We start from the raw sequence: 22,379 nt of genomic DNA on the forward strand, positions 1-22,379 counted from the left end.
TTAACTAATTCTATATTTTATATTGCATTTCTTAAATTATTTTTAGAAAATTATTTCATGAATAATAATAATAATAATAATGATAATATAATAAAAGTTTTTTTTGTATCTTTCAGATTTCTTTTTAACATACCATTATAATAATAAAAAAAGTATTCTTAATTATTATACAAAACTAATATTGCAAAACCAAAGTGTATTAACTTTAAGTTACAGAGTTGAATAGGCTGTAAAAATGGATTACCCCTTTAGTTCTTCATTTCTGGAAAGCATTGACTTCCTTAGCAGCAAATCTATTTTTGCAAGAAAACAGTTATTGAGAACACAGGCAGCAGAACAATGCTTCTCAACTGCCAGTAATAAATGCCAAACAAACATGGATGCTACTCCAATCTAATATTACATGCCTAATCTCCTAAATAAGGAATCATAACATTTGTATATCTAATGTGATATAAATAAAATATATCACGTTGTAAAAAATCTGAAGATCTTCTTGCCCATGGACACCTCACCCAGATGTTCCTCATCCTCATCCTCGTAATCATCATCATTTTCAACATCATGGATTGTGCTTCCATCTTCGTCTCGATATTCTGATGTACCATTTTCCTCTGCAGCACCATTGTCATCAACAATATCTCTTGGTACTTCAAACTGAAAAAAAAAATAACGTGTAAAAATAAAATAGAACGTATGTATAAAAAGTTTGGTGAAATCAATCATCACAACAAGGCTGTTACCCTAACAACTCTTTCATCTGAGACCTCCACAGTTTTTGTTGTTGTGACCTGCACCGTGTTTTTGTCTTGTACTTGTACATTGTCATCAGCTGCTAATGAGGTTTCAACAACTTCGGGTCTCATCTCCCCCTCCACCACAGCCTCTTTCCCCACACTTCTTGTTGCATTTGGTAAGGCCTGTTTTGATGAACCTTCGCCCGCACTGCTCCAGAAAAGCCGTGATATCAGAACAATAAAGAAAAATATGACCACAGCTCCAAATATAAACAGACATGATGCATGATGGTTTTGCTGCTAAATATATTTAACAGCCACAAGAAAGACACTTGCAATAACAACCCCTTAAAATCCTCACATAAATCCAAAGGCATTAAAACTCAATCAAGCAGTTCAATTTCCTACGGAGAAAGTATCCACCACACCACAGCTGGACAGCCAAGTAAATTAGTGCTGTCTAAACCCAAAATTGTTTTGAATTAGGATCTTTTTAAGTTCAGTAAAAAAAAAAACTTCTGAATAATCAACAACAAAGCATTATCTCACTATGTAAGGTCAGCAACATGGATTTAATTGCGCCATTGGACTCCGTTAAAGACCAAATTCTTAAAGATATTATTCAGCATGGGGCCATATCAACAAATATAGTTTTTGACCTTTCATTATTAGTAAAACCAATTTTATTTTAATAAACATACTACAGAACAAAAATTGCCATACTTAGTATCTGAATTTAGTGTTTATGCCCATATAATATTATTAAATAATCTCACCACCTGAGTGATTTACGCTAAAATACAATTTCCCAACCACAGTAATAATGAGAATATAATAAATGTCATTCTTGCTATTACAGAAATCTACCTATCACAATAGCAAATATCAATTGGCCTTCAGAAATCAACCATAAATTTATTTCAAACATATCATTGCTTTCAAGTTAATATAAATCTAAATATTAGCCGTGTATATTCAGTTCACACCTCACCCAAGAGAATCCCTCCAATAAATACACAACCAGCATAAGATATAACGTAACCTGCTACTGGTCCCAATATGGCCTGATGAGACCTGAGAATAAACTTACGTCTTGTGCTGCCTAAGATTGTATCGTTTCTCCCCAGTAACCTGAGCTGGCGGAGCAACTGTTTGCCTCTTCTTCCTGCGCCCACCAGCTGTAATACTCTCTGATTGCCCTTCACTATCACCAGCAGTCTGTTCACTTTCTGTAACTCTAGAAGTTTGTGCCCGTTGACGCTTCCTTCCAGTGTTGGCTTTCTCAATGTGACTGGAGTCTTCTGGACTGTTTTCTTTGGCTAGAAACTCTCTGGCCTCTTCAACAACAGCCTTCACTGAGCGTGTTCTAGCAATTCCAGACTTGCTTTTCCTCCCAGGTCTGCCCCTGTGAAGCTTTGGAACAGACTGCTGAGAATCATCTCGATCTCCATCAACAACACTATCAACCCGGCTGTGATCACCTATGGATAGGGAGATTTCATCCCCAACCTCTTTATCAATGTTATCAGATTGGAGGTGTGGCATATCTAGAGAGTGATATGCAATCCCAACTGCTGGTTGACGTTCATCAAGACTAACTCTAGCTCCTTCTATGTTAGGAAGAGATGCAGGCTCATCTGCTTTGTCTACACTATCATTCACATCTGAGGGTGATGTCTCAGCCATGTCTGAAGCACTAATAGCTTCAGCTCTTTTACTTGGGGACAGTTTGAAAATCTTGGATGTGCATTTGCGGAGCCAAGACACAGGTCTTACAGATCCAGAATTGTTAATGTCAGATGTAGCTACAATGTCCTGGGAGTTAGGAGGCTTATAATTCAGAACAGGGGAAATAGGCAAAGGAATGGCCACACTTTCCTTCAAGTCACGTAGTTTAGTATCAGATAAAACAAAGTTCCCAACAACTTCACCACAGACCTTGCAATTCTTCAGATTCTCAACAAGTTCAAGAAAACTTTTTCTTTCAGCCACAAGGCATTGACGTTCTTTCTTAACTTTCTGACTGAGATTCATAAGCATTTCAGAATCTTCACGCAGTTCAAGTTGGCCTGACTGAAATTGCTGCTTGTTCAATTCAAGTTCCTTCCTTTCATTTTCTAATCTAATCCCCTCAGCCTTTGCTTCTTCCCATTCCCTCTCAGAAAGATTCTTCAATATGTTAATATTGTCAAGTTCTCTTTGCATTTTCTCCTGAAAATTTCTCTCTCTTTCCTGCAAATCTTCCTCCATTTCTTCCTGTTTTTTCTGGATTTCATTCTCAAGATTCCTCATCTTTGATTCAAAATCTTGAAGCATTTTAGCCTGTTCATTTTTCACCTTTTCAGACAACAGGTGTTTCTCTTGATTCATTGAATCTCTAAATGATTCCTTCTCCAATTCAAGCTTCTCCAGCTCTTTCTTTCTTTGTTCTTGCATACTTTGTTTCTCGCTTTTCAATCTTTCTTCTTCACTGTTCTGAAATTTTCTTAAACTTTCTTTCTCCACATCAATATCATGCTGCTTCCTAGTAATTTCTTCTCTCTTTTCATCTAGTACTTCCCACTCTTTCTCAAACCTCTCTCTCTCCTCCCTTAAGTTTTCAGCTTCCTTCACAAGAGAGTCCTTCTGCAATCTGGTATGCTCTATCTCCTGTTTCAGTTCCAATCGCAATCGAGAATTCTCTAACCTATCATCCTCAGCAAGCTTCAAATTCTCAGTCTCTTGGTGTATTTGCAGCTCCTGCAGAGAAATCTCAGCTTTTATCCTCTGAAGTTCAGCATTTAAATTCTCCAGGCTCTCCCGATCAGCAACCAATTGTTGGTTTTCCTTCTCCAACTCTTTCTCCTTGATTTTCAGAGTCTTTTCTTTCTCCTTTAAAGATTTCAATTTTGCTTCAATCTCCTTACTTTGTTCTTTTATTCTCTCAGCCTTCTTACTCAAGGCCTGCTCTTCTTTTTCAACCTTTTTTCCCCTATGGTTGATTTCAGCCTCCCTCTTCTCCAAGGCTTCCTCCTTGCTGCTAAACTCCTCAAGAAGGGATTTCCGCTTGTGTTCCATTTCAAAATCAACCTGCTGCAACTGCAAATCCAGTGTAGCCTTTTGTTCACCAAGGACCTTCTGGATCCCCTCCTGTAGAAACCACAAATTCAACCGTCAGAATGCCATAAAATCATGCAAGTAACTAATGTCAAACATGTACACTTGTGATCATAATTTTTTTTTTTATGATTTTGAGTTTATATGGTGAGTTCCCACTTTCAATTTCTTTCCTTACTTTCACTTGAGAAAAATTGTGTAGAGTTGTCCTTCCCAAAGTAAACCTTAAAAAAAATTATCACCATGTTGACCATAAAGTAATTCAGTTAAGCAAATAAATCTTTAAACTATTATCTGCTAATGTATAAAGACAAAGCATGGCTTCTGCGTTTGGTCACTCCCAAAACATTATCCTTAAAAATGTAGTAAGTTCTTGTCAGTGGAAAAGATGGTTTAATATTTTATTATCCTGTAGAAATATTAAAAGAAAAAAAAATGAACTGACAAAATGATGTTACTCAATAATAAATTTGTCAATTTTAATATGAAATACACAAACGAAAGCAGATATGTCAAGATGCAAATGTAAAAGCATAGCACTTGTAATATCACAGTCACAGTTTTCAATTGTGAACTAATATCTGCCTGAATCATTGCACAAATGCAGAAACCAAAAGAATCCTTAGCCCTGGGAAAATTCATTCATTCAACATGGAATTTATTCAGTGCTCTTAGAAATTTGTAAGCATCATGTCATCTGATTTTACTCCACAAAAATACCACTCTTGGACCTCAACATGAGCGAAAGCATATGGGCAGGGGTTAAGCATCTTCAAAATCTATATATTTCAAGACGAATGTCTGTCTCACTGATATCATTTTGAATTTCATTTCTAGGTCATGTGTGCTAAGTAATTATTCATTGATGTTATGTAATTTTTTTTTTTAACTTTGCACATCATTTTATTGCATTGCATAGCAACCAGATTCCTGGACTTACTCTTTCTCTAGAATTAAGTTTTGATTCCAATGCAAACAATTCTTTCTCTTTCATCTCCAGCATGCTCTTCAAAGAATCCACTTTCTGAAACCATAGTCACAACATACAAGGAATGGAAAGTATAAGCAAAATACAAAAAAGCAGAAAACAAATCGTCAAGACACAATAAAAAAAGCCTGAACCACACCTTCTCTTCCACATTTATATTAGCTATTCTTCTAATAATCTCAGCTTCCTTTTCCTTCAATAAAGAACTAGATGAATTAACCTTTTTCTCCAACACTTCCAGGTCTCTTTCTTTCTGTTTAAGGTTGTTCTCGGTTTCAACTATCTTCTTTTCTTTCTCACTGATATTTTGCCAACCACTGGATAGCATATTTTCTCTTTGCTGTAGCTTCCTTTCCCACTCCTTCAAATCTTCCCTTTCTTTATAGAATGTTGCATCAAATGATTCTCGACTGCATCATAGAATACCAACTTCATGTTAAATTGCAATGCATAAGAGGTCAAAAAATATAATGAACAGAACCATCATAATGTAGAGAAAGAGCATACTCAGTAGCTAAAGACAAACGCTCCTTTTGAAGCAAACTTTCACGAGCTTCAACCTCTTGCAATTTCATATCCAGCTCTGCATTTTTTCTGTTCACCTCAGCAAGCTTAGCCTCTGCATCAAGCAGTTTCTTGTCAACCACTGAAGACTTTTCTTCAATTCCATCAACCAACGCACTAGCTTCAGCTAGCTTTGTATGGGAGTTAGACTTGACTTGGACATGCTCTTCTTGCATTGCACGCAGAGCTCTCTCAAGCTGCAATTGAATGATTTTCGCAACATCAATATAAAATAAAGGCACCATCTAAACAAGCATCTCAAGCTCCAACCCTAACATGAGAAACTCCAGAAATGTCATACAGATCTGATCATAAAATTGAAATAGAAATAAATTGGTAAATGATAGGTACCAGAAATAAGAAAGCACAGTACAGCTGAACAATCACTGTATTAGTAATGAAATCAGGACTGTATCCGGGTTCCTATAAGTAAAGTACTGAACAATCTGAAGAGTAATAAAGGAAAGAGAACATGCATCCATGGAAACAGTAAGGCCAGAGGTTAAAGAAGATGATTGATATTATCACTATTTCTATTCTCTGATGTTTTCACCATTTCCTATACCAATATTTGAAAAAAGGAAAGCTATTTAAATAAGGTGACCTTTTTGTAATAATTAGAAAGGCGGGAACCAAAAACAGATAAAACTTAAGTTTTCAGTGCACCATAACATTCTTATATCAATTGTGGTCTTTAGGGAAAGGTAATGCCTAAATACTCCAAAATGATGTCATGGAAAGGGGTGAAGAAGTGAGGAAAAATTGAAGCCCAACCGATGATAGGCTCTTCTTCCAACACTAACCAAATTAAAAAGGATGGCAACACAACAGAGGAAAGTAGAAATGCAAGCAAGTACGCAAATATAACAACAATGTAATTGAAGAAGAAAACAAAAAACATACATCAGCCCCACATTGCCTCTCTGTGCTCAATGCTTTCCTCAAATTCTCCTCTCGCTTCTCAACTTCAAACAAGGCAATTAAATGTGCTGACTGTTCTCGTTTTAGAATCTCCTCAGTTTCAGCTAGTTCTTGCCTCAGCTGGTCAAACTTTGAATTCCATTCTTTCTTCTCAATCAATAGCAGGCCCATGTTGTACTGGTAGTCAAAAAGCTATGAAAAAAATGAAAGAAACAAAATAGTTTATCAATGAACAATCATCAGAAACAAAATAATTCATCAATGAACAATCATCAGAAACAAAATAATTCATCAATGAACAAGCATCAGGTAGATGACATTATATCCACAATATACAAAAACTCTGCAACCATAAAATATTTTAGAATTTATAATGCAGAGGCCACCCAAGGAATTTGCTTCTTTACACAAAATGATATGTTTTCGTACTTCTATTTATATTCAGTATACAATACCTGTTCGGAGTTCATTTTGATATCATAATAACATTTGCATAGCAACTAGCTTTTAATGTGTTGGAAACTTTGAATCAGCAGGTTTAAAGGAAATTAATGTAACCAAGAGTCAGAATTACAATCTGTCATAGAACGACATGAATTACCTTATTCCTACTGCACTAAGTTTCTCAACCTTAAATTTATCATTTGACTCGAAGCTCCAATCTTCAAAATTACTCCCTTAGGTCCTTAATCTATAAAGGGCATAGTTTAGAAAAATTTGGTCCATCCAAAGTCAAAACCATGTCATAATTCCAGTCCCTGTTGTATCAACCATTGATATGAAATAGCATAAAATGATTTGCCTTCATCACTCTATCAACTACAACACACTTGTTTCAATAGGTTTCTGTTGCAATCCACACTTGCAGGTACAATATCACAGTTTTTTAAGTCTCTACAACTGAATTGCAACTAAAATCACAGCCACATTTTCCAGTAATTTCTCCAACACATCAAGGGCTTCTTTTAGGGATAATCGGGGGATCTAACCAAAGCTACTTGCTCTCAAGCTGCTACTTAAATCAATCAAAAATTCTTTCTCTAAATTACATAAGTACCAATAGCTATGTTAATATCAATATTAATAACATTATTAACCGACTGCAACTATAGATTCAAATTAATCAATCATAAATATCAAGCTCTAAACGCCAATCAATCATAAATTTAAACAAAATGTTATCCTTAAAAGCTAAACAAAAACCATAAACAGATAAGGTTTTGCTATATGGCTCGAATAAAAACACAAAACTCTATAAACGCGCCTCAGATCAATATCGGTGAAAATTCGCAAAACCTTCACCGAGTCTAACCTCTCTTTCGAGCCTCGAGACCTTCTCCACAAGCGCTTCATGGTCCTTCCTCTGCATCACACTTTCATCCAGCAACCCTAACTCCGTGAACCGCCTCCAGTCCTCCGCGTTACCCGTGTCGAACCCCACCGCTATGGTGGTTTCGGTCAGAGACCCCAACGGCGGCGGCGGCGGACCGTCGACGACTGCCTTTTCCTTCGCAGAGGCTGAACCCGTCGCAGCACCGCCTCGGTGCAGCGTGAAAGGTGCAGCGGCATTGAGCCACACCTTTTTCTGCGGCGTGAACATTGCACCGTAACCGAAAATGGCAGGAACAGATGCGGTGCGGTAGAGAAAAATGAAACGACGGTGAGGGTTTCGTCGGAAGAAAAAAGGAGGGAGGGATCGTGTTTAGTTTGAGGGAAGTATGAAATTTTAGAAATTGAAAAGGGTTTAAACGTGATGTGGAATAGAAGTGTGTACTTTTAAGAGTGGTTTGTACACCAATTTGTGGAAAAGAAGTGTGTACTTTTAAAAAAATTAAAAAACATTTATTAAATTTTAAATTAAAACCAAAATTTAAAAAATATATTAACCGACTTTCTTAGTAATAAAATTATAATATATTAAAAATTAAATAAGAAATAAAAAAATCAACTAAAATTCAAAAATAAATTTTTTTTATTCGACTTTTCGAAAGGTTAAAAAATAAAAAAGAATGGAAGAAAAGAAGAAGAAAAATTAATTTAAAAGAAATTTAAGTTTATATTTATAATTTTGAATATATAAAAAGAAAAAGAGATACAAGGAAACACCCATAAATTGATAAATAATGATATATTTATTTAATATAGAAAACTTTAACTTGAATTTTTTAAAAAGTAATAGTGATAATAAAATAAAATAAAAATATGAAAATGAAAACAAAATAAATCTTATTTAATGAAGTTTTTATTTTAGCGTTCCAGAAGTTAATAAAATTATATAAACAAATAAATAGAGATATTATATAGATATTTACTTTATACAGTAGTAGATGGTAAATAAATTTATATTTACATTATTATCTCAAATTGGTTAGATATTTATATATGCCATGTGAAATTTAATGTAAAGAATGGATTTGAGTAGATTTTTTCCTTCTCTTTCAATAGAAACCTTCCAAATGTAATTACTTTGATTAAATATATATTTCTTTTACAAATTATCTTTGTCCTTTTCTACAAATCTTTCCCTGTAAATAGAAAACAATCTCTCACATTTTTATCACAAATTTCTAATGTATCACTTTAATAAATAAGGTAAAGAGGAAGTGAGATTAAACTCTTTTTATTTTATTAAGTTTTTATTTATTTTGAATTATATATTATTTTATTCACTCCATTTAACTTATTTTTAATTGTTATTCTATTTATTTATTTTTATTTATATTATTTTATTTATCTTCACTAACTAATCATTTTACTTCAAGTTACCACTAGTCATATTGATTTATTTAATTTAAATTACCTTCAATTACACATTGATTCTATTTATTTATTTAATTTAATTTATCCTGGTCTTATTTATTTATTTTATTTATAATTTATCTCCAATATTGATTCGATTTATTTATTTTATTTTATTTATCTCAACTTACGCATTAGTCATATTTATTTATTTCATTTAATTTATCTTCAATGTACTGATTCTTTATATTAATTTATATTTTTGTTATTATATTTGTTTATAACATTCTATTCCATATGTAGTTATTTTTTTAAAGTTCTTGTTTTGATTCTTATTTTATGATTCGAAAAGTAAAAGTAAATATTATTTTATTTAACAAGCTTGGATAAAAGGAAGTCACGTATGTTATTCTATCACATATGTTTTATTGTCTGGATAGTGTACATATTATTGGTTAAGAATGTAGTCATCATATTTTATGATATTTGAAAATGTTCAAGAGTTTGTAAGTTAAGAAAGAGTCTTAAGTATATGCTTTAAATGAGTTGAGATCAAACAGATGCCAGTGTTTATATTTGGAAAGTGGTAGTTTGGTACACTTCGGAATGAAAGATACAGACCATGGTGGAATTTAAGAATGTTTTACCAAGTAGATAAATATCTGGAGACTAAAATATTTATAGGTCAAACTTAAGAGTATTTAATCCTCATTAATATTGTTAAAGTTAAGTAGTGAGTATATGCCTATTTTATAAGCCAGTAAATAACTAATATTATTGAGAAATAAATTATTATGATTGTACCGCCCTTTTTATAAGAAATACTCAACTATTTAATCACTTTTCAAAGTAATTTTTGATGTTCACAATGAATCATCACAATTGAATATGAATCCATATGTTTAATAAAATGAGATTAAGTCTTGTGGTTATAGATCAAAATTTAGGTCTCAATGTTTGTATTGTTTGTTGAATTTATTAAGATTGATATTTAAGACTTAAAAAGACCTTACTCCTTTCATATTTTTAAGACTTAAAAAAATTTAAGATCGATATTTAACATTGTAGAATGAAAAAAATTAACAACTCTACATATACTATGTAGAATTAAGTTATCAAGTTGTAAGACACTTCACATATATTAAAAAAAATAACTACCCACGCAATATGTAAAATTAAACTATAAACATTTATGATATTGATTTTCAATTTCCTTTATGACACCAATTAAATATATTATATAATAAACAACACATTAAATTCTTATTTTTATGTAAAAAATAAAAAATTAATATATTATTTTTAAAAATATTATATAACAACATAATAAATAAGACACACATGAAGATATAATTTTGTCTTTCTATTACTATCGTTAGTAGTGAAAACATATACTACGCACGTGTGTGATGTTTTTATCTTATAATATAAATAAAAATTATTTTTTCTAATTATTATTAAAATAAAAAAAATTATTAAATTTATAAAAGTATATTTTCAAATCATAAAAAAATAGTTACAAAATCTAGAAAGTAAAACAATAAATAAAGTAATTTTATTGATAAGAGCATAATGGAGCATAGAATGTGTAATGAAAAAACGGTTACATAGTAATTAACAAATAACTAGTGAAAACACCTGTTAGAAACATATATATGTTTCAATTTTTTTTATGATAATAGAAAATTATAAAATTAATTATTCTTATTTATTATTGTAAGAACCTGAAAATAAATTAGAAAGTTAATAGGGAAATTAAGTTAATGAAACCAGAAATTTTGCATTTAAAAGTCTATTTTCAGGCATCCTGGTTCATTAATCAAACCTCATTCTCTCTCTAAAAACTCAGCTCTTCTTTTTTTCTGCCTTCTTTCTACCACATCTTTGTCTTCTCTCTTCCATTCCTCTTCACTGAGCCAATGGATCTCCGATCAGGTGGCGGCCAAACGTCCGCAACGTAGAGGGCTTCGAAACGAACCGATTCATTTCGGGTCTTAGGCTGGTAAGTCCTTGCATGCAGCCTCTTCTTTGTTCTTGAACCTAGCACATGAAATCTTTGCTGGTTGCATGTGTCTTGTGCTTTCATCTTTTTCATTTTTTCCACTCCATTCTAGCTCTAAGAGTTGTTCCTATCACCAATGTGGTGTTCTATAGGGTTTTGTTGAGTTCTCACAACTCGAGGTACTGTTAGGGCATTCCAGTGAGTTGTGTTGTTCAACTCCAAGGTAAGGAGAGCTAGGATACGTTTTAAATTACTTACATGTGATGTATGTATGCGGAGTTTTGCACTGCTGTGCTGTTGGTATTGCATTTTGATTTGGGAAGATTTAGTTGCATGTGTTGGACTGTACGATTTGTGAAACTGGAATGTGATGATTGTAAATCGTTTTGGATTCTTTAATTTCTGTAATTAATCATGTTGGGAGTGCTTAGGGTGAGAATCTGTTGTAATATTGATAAAATAGAAAACTTAGTATTCTAGTAGAGTTTTTGGTCACTTTGAGAGAAAGTGAGGTAGTGATTTTGGGCATTGGAGGTCTTGAGTGCAATTGGACTGTTTGGGTAGCTCAGATAGGTCAATTTTGACTTGTTAGGAACCTCAAACTGGTCTAAAACGAGTTACAAGTATTTGAATTGAATTTGGGTCCCTAAGTTGTTGATTTTGGTGTTCTAGAGTAGAAATTGAGTCTAAATCACTTTAGAATAGTAGTAGGAACGTTTATAATCATCTAGACAAGTTTAATTAGGTGTAAAACAAGAATTAGGGGTGTTAGAAATTGGAGAAAAGGACTAGAAATGGTAAGGGCTAGTGCGAGTGCATGATTCTGCAGAATTTGCGTTCTGCAGATGATGCAGAGTCGCTATGCGAGTTGTCTCGCATAGCGAGTCCCTGTAGAGAGTGCTCACTGTCTGAGTCATTCGATGCGCGAGCTGGTGCGTTGTGCGAATGACTAGAGAGTGTTGTTCTTTGTCTGGTGATTCGCATAGCAAATCCTGTCGTTGTGCGACTGGTAGTGGCCTGGAGTCACTGCCATTTTAATTCGAAAGGCGAGAGGGGCGCAAAGCGAAGAGGTTTAGGGGTGTGCTCTCTGTTTAAGCCCTCGCATAGCGACCTGGGTGCGCTATGCGAGAAGGCCTGAGGCCTGTAGCCTCAGCGAGTTAATTCGCATAGCGAATGAAAGGGGTGCGCTATGCGAGAGACATGAGGTCTGACACCTTAGCGAGTTAATTCGCCTTGTGAGTGAGGGTGCGTTGTGCGAGAAGATCTTGTCTCGCCTTGCGAATGATGTGTGCTGAGCGAATCCTTTGAGTCCAGATTTCTCTTTTGCTCTTGCTTTGGGTGAATTAAGTATGTGAAATGATTGGAATGCATAGTATGATGGTGGTAATGTGATTATATTGAAAGTATGTGAATGTATGAGACATGTTTGGTGGTTGAAAGTAACAAGTGTGGTTATTGGACGTAATTCCATGATCTTCAAGGAGAGGATACATGGTGGTGCCCTTGGTGTGTTTTAGAATGATTTGCATGATAGCTCAGTCTTGGGGGTTATCCTGAAACTATAATGGTCAATCATTCTCAAGTAGAGATGATTGAACCATGTCGTGAGTAGTAGCAGGAGGTCCTAGTCTTGGGTGCTTCCAGTATGGCCCAAGGTGAGTGATAACGAACTAACCTCATGAGTGTGGTAGGGTGAAACCCATTGGCAATGGCTTTGCAAAGCAGTAGAGGCCACCACGAGTGCATGACCCACCATAGCTCGACAATCATTCTAAGTCTGGACGAGTCAAGTGTAAAGTGTAACAAGTGGTGTTGTATGGTTCATTAACTTTGAATTAAACTTGCATGTTGTATGTGAGTGTTATAACATGATTTTTGTATATCTAGCTCACCCTTGCTTTTGTGTTTGTGTTTTGCTTGTGTGTGCTTTTCTTTTGCAATGATCATCCACTTGGATATGAGCAGAGGTGGATGAGGTACCCCTGAAGCAGGTCCTGGATGGTGATGATGTTGCAGCTTAGTCTAGTTAGGATTCCTAGTTGTTCCTGTTTATTTTGAAATACTCTAATGCGTTTAAAGTTTTAAATTATGACTAAATTTGGGATGTCTTATTCTAACTGTTATATTATATATTTATATATATAATTTGGGACGTTACAATTATTTTTATTATAACTACAAAATTAAATATGAATAACTTTTATAATTTTATTATAATTAATATTTATTAATTTTGTATGCAATTTTTTAATTTTTAAAAATATTTAAAAGTTTAAAAATTGATCAAATTGAAAAAGAGGTTAAACAGTCGCTTAAAAAATAATATTAGTAACATTTATTTTAACTTAAAAAAATTACTTAAAAATAAAACTAAAAAGTCGCCTTTATATAAATATAAATTATAAATAAAAACAAAAATTACATTAAGAATAACAATAATTATAATGATGAAAATATTTATAATAGTTAAAATAATAATAATACAAATAATAATGAATAAATTAGAAACGTGCAACAGGAAAATATGTTAATCGGAATTATTGTTGTAACTTTAATAATAAGTATTAAGGGGACAACATTTATTGATCAAATAATCTTACTTTTAGTTATAATAGATCAGGATAGAAAAAAAAAAAAAACATATCAATTCCTTCATTTGTCTAAATTTTAACTAGACAAATCAATTCAATTTTCTCCATGCACTAAAATTTCGATCCAATTCATGTATTGATAATTTTTCATGAAAAGGTATCAATTTATCTATAAAAGTAACATTTTAAAAGACATTAAAAAAGTTTTCGAGAATATAATTTTGAAAAGGTAGATTTAAGATATTTAATTATGATAAAACTAGTTGAATTAATTCTGATACACAACTATTTAATTTTGAGAAATAATTTGTGGATCATTAATTATTATTAAAATTGAAGGCTATTTGAACCGAACCTTCTTTAGTATACTTTCTACAAAGTATTTATTGAATGAATTTTCATGTAAGTGAAACAGATACATATAGTACAGTATTAAGTTTATAATTATAACAACTATTATCAATGTTTATCAATGGATCTTATCAATCACAATCACATGTTTAAAAAAAATAAACAATCAGACTCAGTAATTACGAAAAAGACTATAACAAGCAGTAATGCAGTCTTAAGAAATAAAATATATATCTCTCCAGCTAAATTCCAGTTTCACTCTAAAATTTGAAATTAAACTAAAAACTGTTGCCTCTATTTTCAGAAAAGTATATTTTATTTTGAAGGTAATCAAAGGCAACAAGACACAGAAGTTAATAGTAATAGTAGCAATTATTTATTATGCCCTTGAAAAATTGCCTGCTTCTCATGCTACCATATAAGAAAGATTGTCAAAATCTATGAAAACTACAAGCATCCATCATAAAAACAAATTTATCCAAAGTTCATCATGAGTTATAAGTGAATTTCCTCTGAAAATACGTTTAACAGTATTAAGTTTATAGTAAAAATAAAGAAAAACATTAATGATTGAACACCAAAATCATATAAATAATACTTGTAGGGCTAAGAATCATTTGGCACCCCAGCACAAATGACTAAGCTGCAATACTGCAAAAAATTGTCTGAACTTCTCTGCCTTGTTGATATAACTAAAATAAAATGGTGTACAAACATGTTTCCACCAAACCAGGTAAATTTGGTAGAGGTGTAACAAGAGGCATGTAACATGCAATAGAAAAAGTTCTTACTTATTATTCTTCTGTTAAACAAGCACAGGTAACTCAGCAATGAAGCATAATAATCCCTAACATGACTAAGGTACTTTAGTTGGAGGCTACCTAGGCTCTTGCCCTCCATCATGTCCATAACTAAACATTCCCTGCCACCTATAAAGCTCGACCAGGCATGGCACCGCCACCGCGAGCCCTGCCTCGTCCAGAATAGCCATATCCATATCCTCCTCCCCTTCCATAATAACCACCACGCATTCGTCCACCACGACCAGGGCCACGGCCGCCTCGGCTTCCATGGTACCTCACAAAATCACCAAACGTCTGCACCACAAATCAGCAAAAGAATTTGACATTGTCCCCAGAAATATGAAATCCACGAAAGAGAAAAATTACCTCAGTATCAATCTTGACTTGTTCAGAGTATCTAGTCCTTCCATTTCGTGAAGTATTATCATGCACGTTGGAAGAGAGCGAGTCAAAGAAGTCATCCTTGTTATAAGTAGGCTGCAAAAATCATGAAAAGCAGAGTCAAAAACACAATACAAAGACTAAAAATCAAAATCATTACGTGAAAACTTGATACATATCAAGCTGCAAACTCGATTATATTACCTTAACCTCAAGGTTCGATAAATCATTATTCTCTTCGTCTTGGTAATCTTCATACGCTATTTCTTCACCATCTTTGTCTTTTGAGTGAGACTTGCTTTTACCAAGATGACCCCATACTTCATCCTTTCTGAATTTCTCATTCATTGCCATGAAATCAAAATCTTCAGTGAATTGTGTGACTGGGCCCTGGAAGCATTAATAATTTTCATTTAGCTAATCCCAATGGTCCAAAAATTGTTTAAAAAGGAAAAAAAAGGGATAGAGCATGTTGTTTCATGGTAGATATTTATAATAAGTGACTTGAGAAATGACTACATTTATAAATGAAATAGTAATTTGAATGTTGTTACCCCATTTCCTCTTCCTCTCCCGCGTCCTCGGTAACTATAGTTATGATGAGTTTGAGTAGGAGCTCCACCCGGCTTAAAAAAATGAAACCAAATGTCAGAAGTCCTTCTCAATCAAACAAATAAACTCTAAATACAATAACTAACATAATAAAGCCATTCATGCGGCACTTGATGCTAGTTTTATTTGATAAAAGCAAAAGGCATACAAATTAAGAAACAATCATCAATCATTACAATTTATGTATGGAAGCTGACAATTAAAAGCATACACAAACCAAATCATATCCTACTTTAATTCTCTGCAAAAGAAATGGAAAATAATACAGAAAAGTTTATCAGCAGAGAAGAGTTTGCAGACTATTACAGAGCACAATTTCACCATATTCCTCATTAGATCAAAGCCTAGCTTAATGTATAGGAGGAGAGCAAGTTGCCATGAAAGATCAGAGGGAAAGTGTCATGATTTTCACATTTACAACGTTTAAACTTGTCAAATGCATATTCAACTTGGGAAAACGTGATTTTGCTTAACAAATAACGTTTGGTTTAATTTTCGAAAACACTTTCGCTAAGTGAAAATATATAACTTCTGCATAGGGCTGAAAATTTTGTGCCATACTACGGACTTGCTTTTTAGATTAAATTTTCAAATGTAAACCACTTTCTTCAAACTTGGTACAATATGATTCACGGCAAACAGCTTTAGAATTGCCTTTTGCTTCCAGTCCAACATGATTTTAGTAAAAATATAACTTTTTTTTTATTGATGTTCAGTAGTGTTATTTTGCCTCCAAACCTAGGTTTAATAAGTGATAAAACTCACTATGCCAAACCTGCTTAATGCATCCAAACAAAAATCACTCACCTTATAAATCAAATTTCCAAAATTAATTACATTCATTTAGAATCTTACAAATGCTCAATCAAACATGCACTTCATTCTAACCAAAATCAGGATAATCTAAAATCATTTACAACTGTCCATCCATGCACCCTAAATACCTTTAGAGGATGAGATTATTCCAATTCATTAACAAAACATCCCCCATATTACGATATTGTGTGGAAACATACAAACATATAAAAAACAATAAAAAACAAACTAATAGATCAAGAAGAGAGGATACCCTGTGATTGGGTCGTGAAGTTACTGGCAAAGGCAGTATTGGTGGTTGAACATCAGTAAAAACTGGCAGAGATGACTCAGAAGATGGCATTGATGATACCTGAACCACTTCAACATCCTTATGAGGTGCTTGTGAAGGCTGAGCTGAAGTAACTATTGATGGTCCAGGCTGCAATAATTGACCTGGGGTAATCAGAGAAGGGGCTGATGTTTCTGTATGGATAGAAGTTGATGATCCAATAACTGCAGGAGACAACTGTGATCCAGTTTGATAGGCTAAGCTTGAACCTGAAATTGCATTTGGTTTGCTGTTGATGGGTGGAACTATAGCATTTATTTCTGGACCAGAATTAGTCAGTGAAGTCAGTGATGGTAAGCTAGCAGCTAACATGGTTGCTGAAGTTGAAACATTGGGTATCTTGTTTGTTACTGATGCTGGCAAAATTTCAGAAGCAAGCGTTGCAGAAGGTGCAGGAGGCAAAGCCGAAGGCAAAGCAGATGGTGCAGGAGGCAATGCAGAAGGTGCAGGAGGCAATGCAGAAGGTGCAGGAGGCAAAGCAGAAGGTGCTGGGGCAAAATTAGACGGAGGCAAGGAAGCAGATGTTAAACTAGGGGTAGTAGTACTCACAGGTAGTAAAGATGATGGTAATTCTGGTAAGTTAGAAGATACAGTAGGTAAAGAGTGACTAAAACTGGGATACTGCATAGGCTGCTGCAAGGAGGAAGGCATTGATAAACCAGGTGGAGGTCGAAGTAAAGATTGTTGTTGCAATTGAGGAAGCCCATTGGGAGTACCATAATATCCTTGCCAATACATTGGCATAGCAAGCCTACCACCATTTGCATTTGGAGCAGGCGGAGAAGCTCCCCATGATCCTATGTTACCTCCAGGTTGATACAAAGGTAAGGGCCCTTGAAAATTTGACCCAGGAAGTCCAAGCTGAGGGGTATGAGAGTTAAGATCAGTCAAAGGCCCACTTACAGCAGAAGGCAAACTTGTAGGTGTGGTGACAGGATGAGGATAGTGAGACTGCAGAATGCCATACCATATAATTAGGAAGACATTATTTAACTGATTCATTATTTACACAAAAAGAAATCTCATTAACCTGAATAATAGCTGGGTCATTGTTGATTTGTGGAGGAGGCTGCACAGGTGGAGAGGATTTGACTTGTAAATCCTGCAGAAAAAAAAAAATAAGACATGTCTCAGCTGATCTGATTTGTATATAAAATATGTGAACATCAATAAATCAATATTCCATGCAGTAACATCTATACAAAGTCTTTGTAGATTAAACAGATTAATTCAAAACGGATAAGAAAAACTGGATCAACCTTCTAATGTTCCATCTACTGATCAAAGATTCTAGAACCAAGTTGTACCAAAAACGTTTCTTCACAAAACTCACTCAATTTACATGCCATTATTCCTAAGGTACTCTCAATGAAACCAGGTACAGATACATACTTATTTAGGAAAAAAAAACGTGTACATATTACATGCATAGTACCTTGATGTCAGTACCACGGAAAAGTATATACTCATAAACCTTGTCACCCGGGGGAATTTGTGGGCCATCTTTTTTCCTTCCTTCTGTACCAAAAGATCGCACTGCAACACAAAAAACAAAAGCGCCACTTTATCAATCCAACCCATGATACTATACAACATATTTAGATGGTAAAATTAGAAGCTGCAATAATCCACACAGTTTTATGAAAACTATTGACCAGAAGTCCCGATGATTTGAAATTCAATCGAAGAGCACAACCATTATAAATACTACATAAACTTTCAACTGTACATGACTTGACTTCCAACCAATACACACATAGGAAGCATATCAAGTGAGAAATAGGTATCATGCCTTATAGGATAAAAGAATAACAAATATCGAACACTCAATCCCATTTAAATGAAGATTAAAGATAAATGCACAAGACATTTTTTATGAGATTATGTGGCCATTAGCTATATCCACACACACACACACACCCACCCACACCTGTGTGTGTGGGTGTGGGTGTGTGTGTGTGTGGGTGTGTGGGTGTGTACATAAATATATAGGGCACAACAATTATCATTGCAATTAAAGTTTGTCTGGATAGATAGAAAACAAGTAAAGTATGATGCAAATCTTAGAATTACCACACAACAAATTTAGCTGTTGTGGTGGGAGAGACCTAATTCATATCAAGAACCCACAATTCCTGTGTAGCAGTCATGCCCTATATATCTTGCAATAGGGCTGTAACTTTGCACCACACTATGCAATCTTCGAAAAATACTATGTACAGGCTGAGATATCAATTGATATATACTGCAGAAGAGCCGCACCAAAGCTAGCTAGTGTGGTGGATGAGTCCAAGTCCAAATTTAGAATACCCTAATTCCAATACAAAACATAGCTTGCAACATAATCAAAACAAAAAATAGCCTAAGAGGTGTGATACAGCACTCCCGGGAGCTGTGCTTGTCTGCAAAAGCACCCATGATTGCCACAACACTGCATGTTTAAAATAACAGAAAACTGAAAGCGCAGAGCAATATCTGAGGGAGAGCACGGAAAAGTAAGGGTGAAATGAATAGAAACAATACCAAATAACATTGAAGACAGTGCCTGAGAACAGATCAAGGCCAGAAACACCGGGAAGGTGTCAAAAACCATTAGAAAAGGCTGGAGATGCACCAAATATAGTGGGTCATGTTTCAAAAAAGGGTTTTATTTCAAACCTTGATTAAGGGAAGTATAAAATCACGCACATGTCTCCCAAAGTAAACCTTAAATGACACTATATTATGGAGGTTAAAGACGGGTTTCATCCAGGCAATGTTGCGGCCACCAATGCTACACAAGACTGCGATTCAGAACCCTCCAGACATGACACATTGTGGAAACACAACAGGCTAAAATGGTTCTAGATTGCGTAACACACCACAACAGCTCTATAGCGCGTGACTGACTATCCAAGAATACAGATATATACGTAAATTGCCAATTATTATTCTCTCACTAACATTAAAAATTCAAACATAAGAGGGAAGCATATGAATTTCCATTCTTTAATCCAGTTTGGCCTTAGATTTGGAAGTTTTTTCATAAATCTATCAGCACCGGAGTATCTGAATTTTGCTTCTTTCAGTGTCGCACGGATATCGACTTAGGGACTAAATTTTTTCGTTCGCTATTTACTCCTTGCATTTATTAACCCGGCATGCAATAACTAAACAATCCACAAAAGCAAGCAGCAAATAACAAAATAAAAAAATTACAGGAACCAAACGTAAGCCTACGTCCATCTGAGAACCTTATCCAAACAGTGAAAAAAGTTAAACCCGGATACTTCAACAGAGATAGATTAAAACCACATGCCACGCTTAATAGACAAGTAAAACATGCAACCCAGACGCTGCAGGATAAAGACACATCAAGACCATTCTCGATCTCTTAGCAGAAGACCCGTGAACTATCACAACTTGAGAAAAATCCTTCTGTCTGAGGCAAGAATTCATACCCCAGTGACAAAGCCCCACCAGAATTCAATAAAAAAAATAACAAACAACAACAACAAAGATCAAATTTTGAGAGTGAATTCAGAGATCTGAAACGAAGAAAACAAAATTAAACTGAAAATAAACAAAACCCAGAAAGGATTAAGCGAAATTGGTCAGAATAAAAAGTGGTTAGCAGAAGAATACCATTTCTTAGGCCAATACTGGACTCTTCTGTGTTGATGTTGTACAGAATGCCCTCGTATCTGATTTCACTCTTGGAAGTGAGGCTTATCAAGCTGCCAATGTAGGTATCCGCCGCAGAACTCGATCGAGAAGCGCTCTCGGACGCCATAACCGCGAGCGAATGAGGTTAGGGTTTGGGTTTTGGGGCCCCTTTTATGAAGCCCCTGTTACAATCTTTTCCAACTTTCAAATGGGTCTCTGGGGGTGATGGGATGTGAATGAAATGATGTACCTTTTATATGCACAAAATGTATAGTAGTTTGTGAATGGGATAGGATGCTATGTGCATGAGATGATGTTATAATTTACATTGTATATTTGTAATGATGTAATAATGTATGGTAGTTTGTGAGTGGAATGGGATATTGTGACTAAGATGATGTAACAACATACATTTTGTCTTATTTGAGTGTTGTCCTAACAACTCCTTTACCCAAAAAGATCTCAATTAATATTATAAGAGTTGGTATGAACATTATTTATTATTTTTTAATTACATTTCAACAGAGGATGTGTATATATTAAATTACAAGATTTTTTATATTATCTACTATTAATTATTTATAAATTATTATTTATTGATTATTAAATGTCAATTACTTTGTAATAAATATTTTATGAAAGTTTTTAAATTATTATTTAATTGATTCGCTGTGTAAAAAAAACAGTTTTTTTTTATTGAATTTAAACTCGTGAAAAATCATTCCTTAAATTTTATGTTTGAAACACAACTTTTTAAGTGTATGAGATCTATACATATTGCTTGCAAAATATAAATCTAAATATAAATCTATGAAATATGAAAATCAAGAGTTAACGTACATTTAAAATCTAAAAGTTCTCGGATTTGATTAAAATAAGGAGATAAAATTTATAATCTAACTTTATGATCACTTTCATGGATTTAGAGAAGAGGAAGAAAATGAATATGAAAGAATTTAAAAATAAGATGATTGTTGTTTTTTTTAAAGAATAAGATGAGTGAAAATAAATTTAAAAGTAAAATTTGTAAAAATTATTATAAAATTTGATTGATGTAACACATAAAAAAAATATTTAATTGACAGAAATTAAAAGAATACCTAAATATCTTTTAATAATAAAAGTAATATAAAATTATATTTATTAATAATATATTTATTGATAAAATGAATTTTAAGTATTAAAAAACCCAAAAAAAATAATAAAAATAATTATATAAAGTGAAATTGTTTTTTTAAACTTCACCCACACAAAAATAATTACAAATAAACTTCATCCACACAAAAATAATTACAAATAAACTTCACCGACACACACCACCATTATATAATACATATGTTTATGTTATTTAATCACGTTAATCTTATAAAATTTCTACATTAGCTTCAAATTCAAAAACATTTAAAATAATACGACAAAAATGATCACAGACAACAAAAAATAACTAAAACATTTTAAAAGAAAAAAATTGCGCAAATATAAATATTTAAATGGTTAACTAAATTAAGATTTAGAAAGAAAACTTTTTCATCTACAACAATTTTATTAGATTTCATACTTGGAAGTGGTTACATTTCTATGCAAAAGGCTATATATTCACTTTTCTCTTCTTTGAATTTGATTACTTTAACTAAAAAGGCCTAATACCTCTTTTGGTCCCTCGAAAGAGGGGGAATGTTCAAATTCGTCCTACCTTTTTTAAAAAGTTAAAAAAGGTCTTAACTTGTGAAAAAACTGTTCAAGTTAATACTTTTTTGTTACAGCGTCAATTTTTTAACGATGCAGCTGCCACCCTGGATAAA

General features: G+C 33.6%; 2 protein-coding genes and 1 long non-coding RNA gene across 5 annotated transcripts; all 3 read right to left on the reverse strand.

Annotated features, from left to right (window-relative positions):
- Nucleotides 1-223: 223 nt before the first annotated feature.
- Nucleotides 224-8,103, reverse strand: LOC128193297 (protein CROWDED NUCLEI 3). 3 transcript variants are annotated; one of them, XM_017556396.2, is made up of 8 exons: nt 7,619-8,103; nt 6,289-6,498; nt 5,329-5,582; nt 4,961-5,231; nt 4,774-4,857; nt 1,828-3,866; nt 744-945; nt 224-657 (listed from the first exon to the last, which is right to left on the reverse strand). In XM_017556396.2, the coding sequence occupies exons 1-8, from the start codon at nt 7,904-7,906 to the stop codon at nt 469-471; spliced, it is 3,537 nt and encodes a 1,178-aa protein (XP_017411885.1). In that variant the 5' UTR covers nt 7,907-8,103; the 3' UTR covers nt 224-468. The 3 variants fall into 3 exon arrangements, 2 of the variants coding, with proteins under 2 accessions (XP_017411885.1, XP_017411886.1); XM_017556397.2 differs by lacking the exon at nt 224-657 and having other exon boundaries at nt 810-945; nt 1,780-3,866; nt 7,619-8,094; XR_008245579.1 differs by lacking the exon at nt 224-657 and having other exon boundaries at nt 811-945; nt 1,724-3,866; nt 7,619-8,094.
- Nucleotides 8,104-14,650: 6,547 nt separating this feature from the next.
- Nucleotides 14,651-20,819, reverse strand: LOC108335871 (protein decapping 5). The gene is made up of 8 exons (XM_017572059.2): nt 20,557-20,819; nt 18,368-18,468; nt 17,963-18,034; nt 16,855-17,883; nt 15,728-15,799; nt 15,378-15,563; nt 15,159-15,269; nt 14,651-15,086 (listed from the first exon to the last, which is right to left on the reverse strand). The coding sequence occupies exons 1-8, from the start codon at nt 20,702-20,704 to the stop codon at nt 14,919-14,921; spliced, it is 1,887 nt and encodes a 628-aa protein (XP_017427548.1). The 5' UTR covers nt 20,705-20,819; the 3' UTR covers nt 14,651-14,918.
- On the reverse strand, nt 18,470-20,546 carry LOC128194228 (uncharacterized). Its single transcript, XR_008245597.1, has 2 exons — nt 19,456-20,546; nt 18,470-19,363 (listed from the first exon to the last, which is right to left on the reverse strand). It is a non-coding gene; the product is annotated as an uncharacterized LOC128194228 (long non-coding RNA).
- Nucleotides 20,820-22,379: the final 1,560 nt, after the last annotated feature.

This window comes from Vigna angularis, chromosome 10, assembly GCF_016808095.1.
Source record: "Vigna angularis cultivar LongXiaoDou No.4 chromosome 10, ASM1680809v1, whole genome shotgun sequence".
Taxonomy (NCBI): Eukaryota; Viridiplantae; Streptophyta; class Magnoliopsida; order Fabales; family Fabaceae; genus Vigna; species Vigna angularis.